General features: G+C 42.1%; 1 protein-coding gene across 2 annotated transcripts; it reads right to left on the reverse strand.

Annotated features, from left to right (window-relative positions):
* Nucleotides 1–424: 424 nt before the first annotated feature.
* On the reverse strand, nucleotides 425–11,836 carry lztr1 (leucine-zipper-like transcription regulator 1). 2 transcript variants are annotated; one of them, XM_048997153.1, is made up of 20 exons: nucleotides 11,248–11,836; nucleotides 11,104–11,166; nucleotides 10,966–11,022; nucleotides 10,762–10,841; nucleotides 10,542–10,650; nucleotides 10,266–10,349; nucleotides 10,086–10,143; nucleotides 7,734–7,873; nucleotides 6,794–6,995; nucleotides 5,039–5,149; nucleotides 4,861–4,953; nucleotides 4,317–4,412; nucleotides 3,895–4,099; nucleotides 3,270–3,439; nucleotides 3,039–3,195; nucleotides 2,825–2,873; nucleotides 2,577–2,726; nucleotides 2,214–2,319; nucleotides 1,641–1,721; nucleotides 425–1,215 (listed from the first exon to the last, which is right to left on the reverse strand). In XM_048997153.1, the coding sequence occupies exons 1-20, from the start codon at nucleotides 11,415–11,417 to the stop codon at nucleotides 1,099–1,101; spliced, it is 2,298 nt and encodes a 765-aa protein (XP_048853110.1). In that variant the 5' UTR covers nucleotides 11,418–11,836; the 3' UTR covers nucleotides 425–1,098. The 2 variants fall into 2 exon arrangements, with proteins under 2 accessions (XP_048853110.1, XP_048853100.1); XM_048997143.1 differs by having other exon boundaries at nucleotides 2,825–2,951; nucleotides 11,248–11,835.
* Nucleotides 11,837–17,022: the final 5,186 nt, after the last annotated feature.

Genomic DNA, 17,022 nt, shown 5'->3' on the forward strand with positions numbered 1-17,022 from the left:
ACATGAGTCAGGGCTCAGTCGGTGCTCATCCGCATCATACATGACCATCTGATTCTCCTGCCCCTACTGGTTCCTCCTCAAAGAGAAGCAGAGAGAGGGAGATCAGCCCACCCGTCACAGAGGGGTCCAGTTGCAGAACCTGGCAGAAGCTTCAGCAGTGTCTCAGCCTGGGAGAATGAGGTCCTTTGTGTAGGACCCCAACACCAGTCTTTCCCACTCTTGAGTTTCAGGTCAGGTCGAGTTCAGGTGAGGAAGCAGAAGATCTGTAAAGCTCTGCTCCACTAACCTCCCCACATAAAGAGAGGCTTTGCAAACCCAGATCTCGCTTTGTTCAAACATATCTCCGCCATCTTCCATTACTGCATTATTATACACTCATAGTGATATGTTGCACTGGAGGTAGTTTGCACCAACACACAAAAAATTCAACAGTCTTAATTTATTAAGGCATATAATACACAAAAGTAACACTGTCATACAATTTGCACATTATTTTTATACTTTATTACAGACAACTCTTTTCCGCTATGTGTGATTACAGAATACACAGCTGGCAGCAAAATGAGGTACACAAACAAACTTTTACTGAGGTGATAATACAACTCAGGGTAATAGAGGACGGCAAACGGAATACGCTGACTGAGAAACTGCAAAAACAAACTCAAATTTCAATAAACCTTGTTAAAATAGGACAAAAATGAGAAAGTAGGAATGTATGACACGTGCTCTAAGAATTTGTGATGTTACGGAATTGATTTCAAGAAATGTCCCTCGACATGAAACATTTAAGTAACTGCATTTTAGTTTTGTGGCTTCACTACCACATCCTCAAATAATTTTTGCAGTGTTACCAAAGAAACAAAAACCGTCACTCACAGGTTACCTATAAATGTAACTTTTGTGAAATAAAAAGAAAACTTGATAACTGCTTTTTTTGTAACACAAAAAACAAGCTAAGTTATAAAATAATGGTTTACAATACAAGGGAGAAAGGAGGCAGCCATTTATATATGGGGGCCGGGGAAGAGCTGGTACATGGACAGCGAACAGAAAAACCACAATACGCAGAAATGACAGTAGGCACTAATAAAGCACTAGCTATATGTCGGAGCCCATCTCCGCACACTGTTTGTCTGATATGTGAGAGGCTAGTGACTCGATGATGTCCAGTAGTAGCGGCTGACTGAGAGCCCGCAAGTTTGGGAGCTTGGAGACCTTGGGTGGGGGCGGGGGGGAGAGAAGGAGGCAAAAATAAAATCAACACCTGGGGGAAAGGCAAGTAAGAAACAATAAAACAACCGATACAAAGTAAAATGATGCTAATGAACGACAATGGAATCAACATAAAGTACCGACTGGAGACATTTTTACTTTTGATGCACAAGTACTGATGTGTCCAAGATAAGCTAACCGTGGAAGCAGTGAGTACACAGTCGTGTCAAGGAGTCACCACACTCCGCGCTGGGCGGAGGGAGGCAGCTTAAGCCATTGCATCATTTTAGCATGGAGGTCTGCACCACGCATGGAGGGCGCTGATTGGCTCTGTCACTGGAACCCTGAAGGCAGCGCTGCGTTGCTCACATCCAGCCCGAAGGTAGGGGCCAGCAGATGGTCAGAGCGCCAAAGAGCAGTCCACCCACCTTGATAAACTGATGGACGATAATGTGCAGGCAGTGCTTCTTCATGTCCAGGGCCTGAGTCTTGTCTGCTGCCTCCAAGATCTGGTGCCAGTGAAGAAACAAAAAAAAACTCAGATCCCAAACGCTAAATTAACGTTTTGGTCACATCGCGCTCGACAGGTTTTAGGCGAGCAGAACTTGTCATTCCAAAGTACATCACATCCAGTTTACTTGTATTACAGTTTACTAACACACTGACCCATTAGCTATAGCAGAATACACCTAATCTGGGTCAAGACTCTCCCATTCACTGAAAATTCCTAAGAGCTTCCAGGAACCCTAAAATTACAGTGCGACTATCCGGGGCAGATTCTCAAAAAGATCAGAGCCCATGGTACAGCAGAGTAGCGTCAAATATTCACATGCACATACATAGCCAAGAAAACTGAGGAACATGCTATAGTTGGTTCACTGGCAAGTGAAAAATAGCAAACAGGACAAGTGTTCTGAGAATTCACATTAAAGTCCGAGAGGAAATGGAACCAGTGAAGACTCAGAAGGGGCCTGGCAAAGTGTCAGGCAGAAGCATCATACCTGCAGAACATTCTCCACAGTGACGTTCATCTCAAGGTTCTGCTTACAGTAGGCCTGCAGTCTGTTGTTGGAGAATCCATAGTAATACGGAGCGGCAAACAAGTATCTGACCAGGAGTGAAGGTACAAGCACTCAGGGAACACAAATGTCTGCTGAAAGACACAAATATGCCAAGACACCTATGTTTAACAACTGAGCTGATGCTCAGAGAAACAGTTTTTTTTTTAATATAAAAAAAAAAAAAAAAAAAAAAAAAAAAAACTACGGGTATTCGCATATTAACTTCCAGAGTACCTATATGTGTCCTCTGCAATACCTGCATACACTGATATTTTCTGCCAAATAAAGAAGGTTAAAGGATACAGGGAATCTTCAGGGGGCATGTTGACATCTCCGTAGTAGATGTAGCGCAACATGGACTCAAAGGCCTGCTTGCTGGGCACCATCTCCCCAATGGAGATGTTCACCTGGCCGTCCTCGGGCATGAAGGAGCGGAACATGGCCTCGAAGTAGCTGAGAGCCAGGAATGGATATCGGCTAGGTTCAGCCATGTCGTGTGGATGAGGAACACATCAACAGGACACGTTCTAATGACATTTGATGACCCTCACCTGGAGCGGGCAGCTAGTATGGCCTTGTGGGCAGGACAGGGGTGTCCATCTAAAAGTAGGATGATGTCACAGAAGTCAAGCCCCGCCCCTTCCAGGTAAGCCTTCATGTCTTGTACTAGGGATGTTCCTGGGGCAACAGATGTGTCAGACAGACAAAAACTTGTACTGTGGGGAAACAGCGATAATGTACGGGACTGGATAGCATGGTAAGTACCAATATCGACAGGCTGTTCTGAGTACACCCTCGGGAGGGGCTGCTGCTTGCGGCGAACGATCTCCACAATCAGTGGTGTAGACAGGCGCTCAAACTCCTTGGTCATTATCACTTGGTTGAAGTGCGACTCCTTCACGACAAAGTTGAGGCAGTGTTCCTGGGAGGGGAGAGGGCAGAGGCTCTTATGAAGCAGCCCAGCCCAGAGGGTCGCTCCAGCTGGCTTAGGCGTACCTTGAGCTGGTCCAGCTGCAGCTTGCTGGCATTCTCGCACACGCTCAGAACATTCTGCAGGTCCACCGAGGCCTCGATGTACTGAACACACAGCTGCTCCAGCCGCGACAGCTTGAAACTCAGGGCCAGCTTATAGACGTCCATGATCAGAAGAACGTCTTGAACATGACCTGATAACCAGGATGACAAAACACAGGTTATTAAAATATATATTCTGTATGGGTTTACGCTTCCAAAAGACAACAGTTCCTTTAAGAAAAATCTGGAGCAGACCAGAGTGTGTAGCGTCATATACATATAAATAGGGCCAGACAGTAGTAATTATCCACTCTGCATAATCAAACAACAGACAGACAGAGAGTGAGTTTATTGACACCAGTCACGGCTCCTTCTGTGGACACGTGCACTAGCTTTTCAACACAGCGTATTGTTTTAGTATCATTAACCTTACATTACATTCAGGATTTCTAAATACCGCAGTATACCGTAATATTGTCATACCACCCAAGCTTAACAAAAACCATCCGATTAACAACATGCTCACAAATCAAACGGTATTGAAGGCACCCCTGGGTGTGCAGTTCAGAAACACAGCAGTCGCAGCAGCGACGCAGGCCAGCCTGACCTTTGCGTGGGTACTGGATCTTGTCAGTGTACAGGAACTGCATCAGGACCTGGAAGGGCTGGGCTTCTGCCTCTCGGATGCTGACCTCCAGCAAGGGCTGCGACCCTGACCCCGAGCCCAAGGACGCTCTGGCTCCGCCTAGGCTCTCCTTCTGGCTCCCTATGGGCCCCACTTCTGCCTCCTCTGGGCCCTCCTGTTTACACTTCTGGGCAAAGAAAAGGCCAGAAACCACTTGAATCTCTCAATTTCCTTCTTGATTTTTAAAATGACCCACAGGCTGAATTACCCCACAAACCCCAGCTTTGACCATATCAGTCCTGTTGGTTGTTTGAGGCCTCAGGATCCATGGGTTTATATATCTGTAGTTTTATGCCAGGATGTTTATAATCTGGCGTTCTCAGTGGATTTCAGACATGACTCACCTGCTTTTGCTTGTCCCTGGCCTGTAGGATCTTCTTCCTCAGCCAACGGCATCGGGCCGTCACTATGGCAATGTGTCCCAGCACTCGCTCCTCCCTCTGTACATGACGACAAACAGATAATCATGTCAAAGGGTAATGAAGTGCTAGAGTGACAGCCAATCTAATGAGCTAACCACAAAATTGAGGCCTTCATCATGTACTGTAAGTCTGAACATTCCCATTTAGAATCTTGGCCCAGGTCTCTTAGCTTTCAAAAGGTATGCTAGTGAAAACTATTTAAATGATACAATAAGAATACAAAGTAAATATCTTTATATTACTGCAGCGGTCAATGTCAGCCTTTATTTAATAAATGATTTTATTATTTTTATTTTTAATAATTTGGCTAATCAATCACTGTGAAACAAAGAAATTTACTGCAAGAGGCAAAGATTGTGTATACAATTTAGATACATACAAGTGCACTGGATTTTACCAATCACAGAAGTAGACAAACCCACCAATGCTGATGTAAATGTTCTAAGTCACAGACAGTTAGACCCACCTCCCCAAGAATAAACTCCACGTCACAAAACTGCCGGTTCTCCCACAGTTTGCCATAATCCTCGTGCAGCGTGCATTTTGGGTAACAGGAGAACTATGTACAGAAAATATGAAACAGTATTAGCCTTGCAGCTAGGTGAGTGTACTGGTTTAGTACTGATCTTTTTGGCGAGGCTCACCTGGAACCTATACATCTCCCCACTGCGCACATTGTTGTCAACTGTACCCCCAAAGATGTACATGGCATCGTGGATGACAGCGGCTGCATGGAAGAGGCGGCCACTGGGCATCTAGAAGACAGAGAGCGTGGGCACACACAGAAGAACGTGAACTACAGAAATCAGGACTGAATGGCAGCTGGCTATACACATGTCAAACAGCAAAAGCAGTGTGGAGCCTGCTAGTCGGCACCTTGCTAAAATTTGCACACTTTGGATGCTTTTCCACTGCACCAGGTACTTTCCCTTTTCCAGTCAAGAAACAGCACCAAGAGTTCCACTACTTAAAGTTCCACATCAACTTTTTTGGTACTTTGGGATGAGACTTGTAAACGCTTTCTTTGTTGACTGGTTATGCAAATAGCCTGCCTCTGACACAAAAACAGTGGCCGTCTTGAAATAGTCGTGAACTCAGAAAACAAAGCAAAAAAAAAAAAACAAAATAATATAATGGATAAGTGGACAAATGAAGAGATCAAGGTTTTAATTGCGATCTGATTGGAAACAGATACAGCAAGATCATTATAGCATAAAAACAGCACTTTGTATAATATGCTACGGCAGCACAGTACAGGAAATTTTCCAAATATCCCAATGTGATTTTGTTGTAATAAATACTGGAGTACTTATACAGCAATAAAGGAGTTCAACAGGTAAAACTTTAAACCGATTTTTTTTTTAAACATATCCCACGTAATCTTGAAAAGGAATAATCACCACAATTGCAAAGGTTGCTGAGTTTTCTCCCCTGAGAATAAAAATATTTTATCCAAACTCCATGTGCTATAAAACCCATACAGAAATGATGGAAAGAAAAACCCTGATCATAATCTAGCAGACTAGTGATGTGAGATAACATGTGCATAACATGCAATGTTGATATTAATATCGCATAGTCCAACCTTATAATATATTACAGTCATTTTTCTAATTCAGTAAAAAATACCCTGCCTGGAATTGTGATCATTCAGCGCTGGTGCCAGTTTTCACACCAGTACAAAACTAACACCTTGAAGTACCGTACTTTTGGTACTTTAAGAAAGTACTAAAAGTACGGTAGCTGGTGTGGTGGAAAAGTGCCCTTTTTCCAGTGAGATAATTTAAAAACCCTACTTATCTGTTGAAAATTATCCAAAATATGTTAAATTGTGGGACAAATTGTATGTGTTAAGGCATCCTTACATCTCAAAGATCAAAAAAGAAAGTTAATAAAACACGTAGAAGTCTAGTAATACCTAGCAGAACCACCAGGGGGTGGAGGTTAATTTTCATTCCACCTTAGCTTCGAATTAATCAATTCTGAACAAGCTGCTGATTCAAACTGCTTAATTCAATAAAAATGACTCCCTGCCAAACAAATCAATTTTTATATGTATCAAAAATATTAAATGCATGGCAATTCAAATGTTCAAATGCCTTATATGACTTGCCAGATCTTCAAAGTCATTGCCAGATTGATTAAATCAAATTAAGTCAGTTCATTCCCAGAAGTGGTTCACACAAGACAGCAGAGAGTGAATGGAATTTAAAGCAGACAGAACAAACAGATGTCGCATTCCCATCCACAGAAAAGCAGTCATAAACCACCTCTCCGTAAGCAGGCGAGCAGGCCGGATGTATCCAAGCTCTGCACCGTGGTGTGTGGTAGACAGGGGACAGGGGCTTATTGCCGGGATTAACGCTGAGCCCGCAGTGGCCTGGCTCCCGAACACAAACCTCGCTATCCGCACTGGGCTGGATAACCTCCCATGTCTGTGAGTCCACATCGTAGCAGTGCAACTCGTTGGGTAGCGTGTTGTCAGCTGCCCCGCCAAAGACATAGAGGTGGCGGTCGAAAGCCACCATGGTGTGTCCGTATCGCCTCTGAGGGGGCGGGGGGGAGCCACGCAGCAAGTGCTCCGTAGGGATGCGGGTCCACCTGTATGGGGACCACCCACCCACACATACGCACGCACACAAAAACACAGAGTTATCGTCATGACAACCCATGTGACCTATACCACATCATTCTGTGGTGGTATGGAAGCCTTCTTAACTAGAGTGTAAAGGTCAGGCCATCAGTTCAGAGAGGCATTCTAATTAATATCCAGCTCATTAAATACACCGACTGCTGCTTACACTGTTACTCTTCATTCAGATGCCCACAGCTACTCGTAGCTACTTCATGCAATATTAGTACATTTTATTTAATCAATTACAATATCTACAATATTGCCTTAATGTGAAGCTTCAGCTGTTACAATTAACCACACTAAGCGTTCATTAAAAATGAATTAATGTCTTGCAAGTGAATGTTGTAGGTATATTATTCAGCACTGATTCTCAGTTGGTAGGTCATGAAAACATTTTCAGTGGGTCAAAAAACTATTCAGAATTTTTTTTTTTTTAACAATCGGCAATTTTTACATGATCTGTGGCAAACAATTAAAAAAATCAAGGAAAAATGAGGCTCCTGAGAATGAGCCAGTTGAGAGCCACTTAGAGTGTATAAGCATCCTGAATACTGAGCATGCTTCTTTGATCCTGCCTCTGTTCTATATGCAGTCAGAACTGCACATACTGAGCAGTAAATGCCACTAACCAATGAAGGCAAACAGAACAAACAGCTGATACAATAAAAGAAATATACTGCATCAGAGAGATCACAGAAGCTCACATATTGCCTTTAAACTCGAACTGGAACAGGTTATTGGTGATCTTGGCTCCGCTCTGACCAGAAAACACAAACATCTTGTCCCGACAGACGGCTACAGGGAAGTTGCAGCAGGAGGGTGGGATTTCGCCACTCTGCTCAATCTGAGGAGACAACAAATAAACAAGAGAAAAACCTTTGTCATTATGCATGTAGCAAGTACAACAACATTCAGTATTCAGATAACCCATCTTGCAGAGATTAGCGCTGTCACAATTACTTGATTAAAGTCGATTACCAGATTATGAAAAAAGCACTGATTTCATTTTTCCTTCCAAATTACTTGCCAATATGGCAGAAGGAAGATGGCACATAGTAGGTAAGGGTCCAAATTAAAAGTGAAAGTAGTAAGCATCAGTTCTGTGGAAGCGCTTCAGGATTAAAAGTGAATGAAAATTCAGTCGTCTGTCAGTATTGCAAGGTAGAACTTAAATATCACCAAAGGTCGCCTGCAATGCAAACACATTTTAAAAGACACTCAGTTTTGACAGACAGACATGCGCCCCTTTGTTGTCACACTGAATTATTTTGCTTAATTTACTTTGTACAATTCCTGTTTGTGATTCCTGTATAATCACTGCTAAAACAAAGGTTAGTCCCACCACATCATTTTACATAATATGGTACATAATATCCATTAAAAAAAAATATGTAGGGCTGATTAATATGGGGAAATGTTCACGTTGCAATATCTGAAGTTTTTGCAATAGTTGCGGAGTTGAAAATGGACTACGCAGCCAAATAGAACTGAATATCCATCAACAGAGTCTGTTAATTGATTAGTTGATTGTGTTGGCGTGAGATATGCCAACAGACACAAAGCAGTACTGACAAATCACTTGCTTTAGCTCAATATCATCTCTATGGAATACAAAATATTTCCATACAGTAGAAGACAAATGTTTTTTTCAGGACCAGTCGATTCTCTTCTTCACTGATTTTTGTATTATTTTTCACAAACACACCACATGTTCTACGGTACCATTGGCATGAGTATGACAGGCAGCCTGAGTATGATTAGGATTGTCTTGGAGAGTGAATGCCAGACCTCAAGCAAAAGCAGCGGCGATAAACTTTTCTTTTCCATACTAGATAATTTTGAAAAGGACCCATAATTGAGCAGGTGATACCTGAGCACCACACTAGTCCAAATGTAAGTTTTTTTCTGGTGGCTGAAGTTACAATCCTGCCATCAACCCAAGTTATTCCCTGCAAGTTGGAGGACCTCCTTATAGGGCTGGATGTAGATTAACATCACGCCCATGCTGAAGCAATTGCAGGTTAAGGGCCTCTCAACAAAGTAGAATCACTCTGGGCATTCACGGGATTTGAACCAGCAACCTTCCAACTACTGGCACAGATCCTTAGCCTCAGAGCCACCACCCCGTTCCAGTAATCGACTAAAAATGTTTTAGCGCAAATGATTGATGGTTTGAACCCAGCAGACTATTGCGGTCCGTGCGATTTGACAGCTACATACATTTCAACCACTATGTCAATATTAATGTCACACATTATGCAGCCCTGGCTCAGTGAGTAGTGGATGCTGCCCACTGCCACTTTGTGTGTGTGGAGTTTGCACGTTCAGCCTGTGTACATGGCTTTTTGGCAGGTCCTCTAGTTTCCTTCCACTGTCTAAAAACATGCAATTTAAGTGAACTGGAGGGCCTAAACTGATTGTATGAGTGATTTAATTGTTCCCTGCAGCGGTTGGTTGGTTCTTGCCTCGCACTAGTCTAATTATATTACAAGCCTACAATATTATATTACAATGATATATTATAGGGTATAACGTCGTATTATATTACATACAAATGATTACTGGATGAATCGTCAGATTAAATCGGTAGATTACTCAATTATTGATATAATCGATAGTGACAGCCTGACCAGAGTCTCACACACGCACACACACACACGCGCACACACACGCGCACACACACGCGCACACACACGCGCACACACACGCGCACACACACACGCGCACACAGGTGTGAGCAAAGCTTGGGGGCAGAGTTGGCCATTTTTCCACGGCTCCTCCAGCAGGTATTATGGTACAGCCTCAACAGGGCCCCACTGTACCCACATTTCACTCTTCTAATTTTTAACTAAAAAACATGTTTCAATTAATTCTTCTGCATCCGAAATTTTGATTTTCATGCAATTAATGCACAAGACATTTAGTATTAACGTGATAAACGTGTAAACATATTTTACATATATTTCACCGTAAAAGTGACAATGTTGGTTTTCCCATGGTCATGAAAACCTGAAGAGCAGCAACCCGCTGCAAGTTGCGAGACAGTGTGGACATACCTCCTCCCAGCATGCCTGCTCGCGATCTTGAAGGTTGATAGTCCACATGTCATTCAACCTAGAGACAGAAAAAATAACCATTCGTCAACCCTAATGTCCTCATGTTAGGAAAAAAGCGCAAGACAAAAGGGCAAGGTAGAGAAATTCAGAACCATAGCATGGCTTTTTCAGCCATATTACCTGGCATTTCCATCATAGCCAGCAAAAATCCAGAGCTTATCATTGTATACTGTAGCCCCGTGAGCTGATCTTGCCACAGGTAACCTACAAGAAAGACCAGAGAATTGACTCCAAGCAGAGTGGCATTATAACCATAACTGTTGAATCAAGAAGTGTAACAATACAGACTAGAGCAAAGGAATATGAACATCTTGCGGGTCTAGAATCCACATGGCTTTTCGTTTTTAAATCTTATTTATTCCAATTTAGAAACAACATTATGCTTTACCACATTACCTGCCTTCCACTTTCCATTCTGTCCACTGGCCTGTTGCAAACTTGTACTCAAAAAGATCATTTTTATTTTTCAGGTTAGAGTTTGAGTAGATGTCTCCGGTGTAGCCACCTAGTATTGAAAAGGAGGCTTTGGTTAACTCGCTGTCCAACTGGTGGAATGTGGTTCTGGTACATCTCAAACTGTCGAAGATACTAAACTACCTAAATAATGAACACCTACCAAAAACAAACATGCTACTTCCATACACCACGGCAGAATGGTGATATCTGGGAGCAGGTGGGGTGCCGGTAGTGAAAGCCCTGACCAACAAACAGACAGACAGACAGACAGACAAAAAAACACAATCCAAACAAAAACATATGTAAGCATAACAGAAATGTAGACACACTGGTGTTTATTTGCAAGACTGATGAATAACCTTACCTGCACCAAGAGCAGTCTTTCACGTCGAATCGCAGCAGATCGTTCAACATATTTTTCCTGTTAGATGACAACATGAATCAATTCTCATAATACACCTTAATCATAAATACGCTCAATAACAAATAGACAACAACGCACCCATTATCTCCACCGAAGACATAAATGGCATCCCTATAAGCCACGACAGTATGTTTGCTGCGTCTGCAACACGACAGGACAGAGGTTAGATGTGACGAGACATGAGCCCCGGGCGGCGGCCGGGTCAATCGGCGGCCTCGTCACCTGGCCCCGACGAACTCGTCGCATGGCGGTAGTTGCCCCCAGCGGTGGACGGTTTCGAAGGGCCCGAAGTTCAGGGTCAGGTACTCGACGCTGTCGGAGCAGCTATGGTCAAACTCGACGCTCGGAGCGACTTTCGACCGGCACGACATGGCTCCTGGTAACCATGACATTCGAGGCCGGCGCAGCGCAGGTCAGAAATACCACTTGGTCCTACGCGTACGCAAACCAGCTAGTTAAATAAAATAAATTTCACCAAGTACTCTGACACGAGTGTAAATGCGCGGCGCTGTCACGAGAGCCGAAGGGTTAGCAGGCATGCTACCCAGCTGGCTAAGGTCTAGCTAGCCATTCACCAGAAAACCAAAACAAACGACAAAAGCCATGAGCGAAACGATGCGCGCCAGGCAGACACCAAATTAACTCGCTTCAGAGAAGCAAAACCAAAGACGTAAACCTACAGTAACTAGGCGAGTGAATATACTACATAATCAAATCCTCATGTCAATAATAACAATTTTGGGAGAAATGAAAACCGCACGCAGCTTGCAGAACAGAACGAAACCATCACAGCGACGCCCCGTGACTAAAAGGTTGCTGGGTATTGTAGTCTATTTTCTCTTCTATTATGCGTATTTTGCGAGCCAAAGAACAACGTTTCCCATAAACAACTGGGCGTAATTTCAATGCGTTACATTGCAGGATCAATAGCGCCAATCATGGGACAAGTTTTTCTCTTGGCTCAAATAATGTATTCACTTTCTATGTAACGTGATGCAGTTTTAGAATGAGAAGTCACGTACCTGTTACTTTACAGTTTTTCCAGAAATGCTAGAACACTAACCCCAATTCCAAAACTATCAATTGCCAGAAGTCAATTATTGAATCAATCGTTTGACGAACCCATAAGTAATATTCACCTAGTCGGGCACAATTTAAAGATTTGGTTATCCCTTTTTGCAACACTCTAAACATTCTCATTCAACAAAACATTTTGTAGATTTTTAAGGGGACTATAAGGTCCTATGTGTGGAATTTTGCTGTATTTCCAACACTGGAATTTCAGTTGTAGAACTGGACATCTAAAATGTGGTTTGGTGTAAAGTGATTGGCTGCTACATCCTCCAAAATTAAATTATTTTGTTTCGGCGGCGTTTTCCTTGGATGAAAACAAGTAGAGTTTCAACCAGGTTACGAACAAGTCTCCAGCTGTCTCCAGGTTACGAACAACATCCGTTCCCCAAGTCTGTCCGTAATTTGTAGGTACGTCGGAAAAATAATAATACATTGTATGATAACTGGCGACATGGTGGTGCAGTGGTTAGCACTGTTGCCTCACACCGCTGGGTTCGAGTCTCCGCCCAGTTTGCATGGACTTGAGAAAAAAACTCCTCCAGCGTTTGCATGTTCTCCCCCATGTCGTCGTGCGGATTCCTCCGGGGACTCCGGTTTTCCCCCCACAGTCCAAAGACATGCTGAAGCTAACTAGGAGTTACTAAATTGCGCGTAGGAGTGAATGGTGTGTGAGTGTGCCCTGCCCTATCACAACCTACAATACCAGCGACTCATATTTTATACTGTTCCCTGCCTCGTGCCCATAGCTTCCGGGATAAGCTCCGGACTCCCCGCGACCCAGTAGGATAAGCGGTTTGGAAAGTGGATGGATGGATGTATAATAATTATACAGTAATAATAATAGTAACTACATTCGGTATTGTACTGTACCGCGGAAGCTAAGCAATGTTTTCACAAGCGTTGCAAAGTAGTATATGTGCGTTCCTTATCACGAACCATTGTATTTAACTATAATTTTTAATATAATGCGCTTTATAGGATTTCGTTCGTATGTACGAGTTATCCATAAGTCGGACGTTCCTGACCCGGCGACTGCCTGTATACCATTTTAATTTTGTCCTAGCGCCCTTATTATTTGGATATCGAAATTAGAGGAGTCAAACGTATATATTTTATCGACACATATGGAGCTCTGGATGGATAATTTTTTTGGCGATAAGGTGAAACATGGATTTCCCCCGGATATTACGACATCACGCACGCCCCCTTTTTATCGATAAAAGTCAGATTTATGAATAAGTTCACTTAAGTCATTTCACTATAGTTTTGAACACATATTTTCGATTTACGCATCAAGCGGATGGAAACATAGCTACACTAATGTTGATTGAGTTACCTACTACTGTTTTGGTAATATCGTGGAAGAGATAAGTACCTCCTCAGAGAAACAAAAGTATCGACAAAAAAGCGACAGCTCAGTAGCTACAACATCCTTTTAAACGGAGAGATTGTGGAACAAAAAAGACGTCAGTGGTGCGGCGGAACTTTTTGTACTTTAAAATGCAACATGCAACAGACTGGTGTATCCTGTAAACTCTGCCGAAAACTTGTGCCAAATAAAACTGGAAATACTGCAAATATACACCCTCCATTTCCAGAAAAGTTGGGATATTTTCCCACATTGCCCTTCACGCACTTAACTGTCTCATCGTATTCGGAATCTTTTCATAATATTATGTACTGTAGATGTTGTAAGACCTACAGTTGAGGACAAAATTATTAGCCTCCCTATGAAAATCTCATTGTTTTTCCCCAAGTGCTGTTAAAAAGTAATATTCAACATGGTTTTTTTTAGACATATCAGTTTTATTTTGGATGCTTGTATTATTTTACTTTTCACACAGAAATGAAAATCCATCCATCCATTTTCCAAACCGCTTATCCTTCTGGGATGCGGGGGGTCCGGAGCCTATCCCAGAAGCAATTGGCACGAGGTAGGGAACAACCCAGGATGGAGGGCCAACCCATCGCAGGGCACACTCACACACCATTCACTCACACATGCACACCTACAGGCAATTTAGCAATCCTATCAGCCTCAGCATGTTTTTGGACTGTGGGGGGAAACCGGAGTACCCGGAGGAAACCCCACGACATGGGGAGAACATGCAAACTCCACACACATGTAACCCAGGCGGAGACTCGAACCCGGGTCCCAGAGGTGTGAGGCAACAGTGCTAACCACTGCACCACCATGCCACCCAGAAATGAAATATTGCACAAAAACCAAAAAACTACCATGGTCAAAATTATTAGCCGGATATTAATAGTTGTGTATCCTTTTTGTTGCATAACAGCCTGAAGTCATTTGTTGTAATTTTCAGCAAGTCTCTGACAGGTCATCTGAGGAATCCCAGCCCATTCTACTTTGGCAAATCTCTCAAGCTCCTCCAGATTTAATGGCCTTCTGGCATGGACCTTCTTCTTTAGTTCACCCCACAGATTTTCTGTTGGATTTAAGTCAGGTATTTGTGCAAGACACTCCATTACGTTCGCGTTGGTCTTCTGGAGATAGTTCATCATTTCCCGTTCCTGATGCACTGAAGCATCCCCACAGCATAATGCTCCCACCATTGTGGGTTTTCTTTGGGTTATACGCCCCCCCTTCCTTCTCCAAACATACGCTTGTAAGCAGTGTCTCTATAGCCAAAGAGCTCTAGTTTAGTCTCATCTGACCATAGGACATGCTTCCAGTATGCATCATCTTTCTCCAGATTGTTCTGAGAATACTTTAGTCTGGCTTGAAGGTGTCTCTTCTGCAAAAGTGGAGTCCTTCTTGGTCTGAAAGCTCGAAGTCCATTCCTGTACGGAGCTCTAATCATTGACTTGGCAAAGTCATTCTTTAGTGTCTTGGCAGTTGTTATGGGGTCTTTAGACACATCTCTCACTAGTTTCCTTTCCAGGATCTTTGAAATCTTTCACTTCCTACCTCTGTCAGGCTTTTTCTGTATCATGTCGCTCTCTGAATTTCTGAATTATGCTTCTCACTCCAGTTCTTGACAATTGGAAATGCTGTGATAACTTTGTATATCCTTGTCCTGCTTTGTGTGCATCAACAATTCTTTTTCTCAAGTCCAAGCTGAATTCTTTTGTTTTTGGCATGGTGCTTTCTCAAATGTTCGGAAATGCTATGTTGAAAATTCCTTGCTTTGTTGAAAATGCACTTTGGAAAATCGTGAACAAACTTCAAATTTCATAGAGGGGCTAATAATTTTGTCCTCAACTGTAAATCCTCTGCAGTCTTGTGTTGAGGAATGTTCCTTTTGAACTGACTAATAATTCCCTCAGGAATTTGGAACAAAGGGGTCAGCCATGACCCATTCTTGCTTGCAAAGACTGAGCCTTTGATGGAAGCTAATTTTATGCCCAGTCAGGATGCCTCACCCGCTACCACTTACTGTAGCTTAATGTGAGGTCTTCAAAACTGGTGTTACTGGAATATTCTGTGCACTTTTCAGTCTTATTTTAATTCTGTCCTAACTTTTGTTGAGTGTGTTGCATCAAATTATAACTATGCATATATTTACAAAATACAACTAAGCTGGTCAGTACAACTATTGAAAACCTTTTCTTTGTACTTTTTTCAGTTAAATGTTCACATGAATTAACATATGACACATTTTTGTTTTTATTGCATTTTAGAAAATATTCCAACTTTTCTGGAAATTGGGTTTGTATTTCACCACTTGAAGCATTCCCATCCAGTACAACATATAGAAATCAAGTGCTTACAGTCACAATACCAGCAATTACCACACTTTCAGTTTGAAGAGATGTGGGACAAATTGAGTTGTGTACTGGTTAAAAATGGGACCAGTTATTTTCCTTTTCATTGAAGGAAGGATGACAACTCTACAATCACTACCAAACATCAGAAAAGCAGTCAAAAAAATATCAACAAACTGCACTATCCACCTATTCTAGTGTTATGCCCTGCAACAAAAATTTTTCACAATACACTACGCTAACTACACTACACTATTTACATTATTTACACCTGTCATCAGTCCAGCATGCATAACGAAACACTGCGTGATAGGTACCCTTATGCTACAATACACAGGTATGATTAAAGGAACTTTGCAAATGTTCATGAAGTATACAATTTTAAAAAGAAGTGATTTGATGTAGAAGAATATGTGTTTAATTGTGAGATTGTTTGTTCCCCTGTTCCCTCTGATGATAAAACAAAACAGTCATTAAGCAAAACTTTGACCCCCTTTCCTCCAGCCCCCTATCCTCTACAGTAACTTTTTGGTCATGCGAATATGGTAGACATAAACATTGCATATTGTTTTATGCATAGCTGTATGCAAACATTTTTGCTAAGCAATTTGCTAAGTATTTTTTTTACTATATTCTTGTTCAGTTGGTTTCCAATTTTACAACCTGCTAAAGACCATATCCACATTAAACATGTAACTCTACATGCCAGAACAGGAAGTGATAGAGTTTTTCATTTTTTTACTATAATGTGTAATCAGGCTCATAGCCAGAATGTTTTAAATACCAAGGTCAAAAATAGTGGAATGTGATACCATTCTGAATCGTTTTCAATAATATCTGTCTGTAAAGCCACAGTTTTACACCAGCAGTTTCATCCCAGTCTCATTCAGCACATGCACTGCCACTTCTTTGGTTTATCGTAGCACTAAGCAACATTTGTATTGTTTTAAGTGGGTTTCCAATAAATCTATGATATAAAACTACGCTGATGTCAGCCTTTTCATTTTCATTAGGATCCAGTGGCCAGATGCTATTTCCATAGCTAGTTTGCTGCAACATGAAAGTATGAATATTACAATTTGTTTTCTGAATCATTATGTATTTGTATCACACATGACATCTGTCCAATAATATAAAATATTTATTTGGAATCACTTTAATTGTGGGGGACACAAATAACTTAGTAACTCAGTTACA

Source organism: Brienomyrus brachyistius, chromosome 2 (assembly GCF_023856365.1).
Source record: "Brienomyrus brachyistius isolate T26 chromosome 2, BBRACH_0.4, whole genome shotgun sequence".
In the NCBI taxonomy this organism is placed as follows: domain Eukaryota; kingdom Metazoa; phylum Chordata; class Actinopteri; order Osteoglossiformes; family Mormyridae; genus Brienomyrus; species Brienomyrus brachyistius.

Excerpts from the sequence above, each read along its gene's own strand:
- lztr1 (XM_048997143.1), bottom strand. The coding sequence starts at position 11,417 with ATGTCATGGTTACCAGGAGCCATGTCGTGCCGGTCGAAAGTCGCTCCG. Across the intron at positions 10,350-10,541 it reads GAATGGAAAGTGGAAGGCAG|GTTACCTGTGGCAAGATCAG; the intron begins GTAATGTGGTAA and ends TCTTTCTTGTAG. Across the intron at positions 4,100-4,316 it reads CCAGGGACAAGCAAAAGCAG|AAGTGTAAACAGGAGGGCCC; the intron begins GTGAGTCATGTC and ends TTCTTTGCCCAG.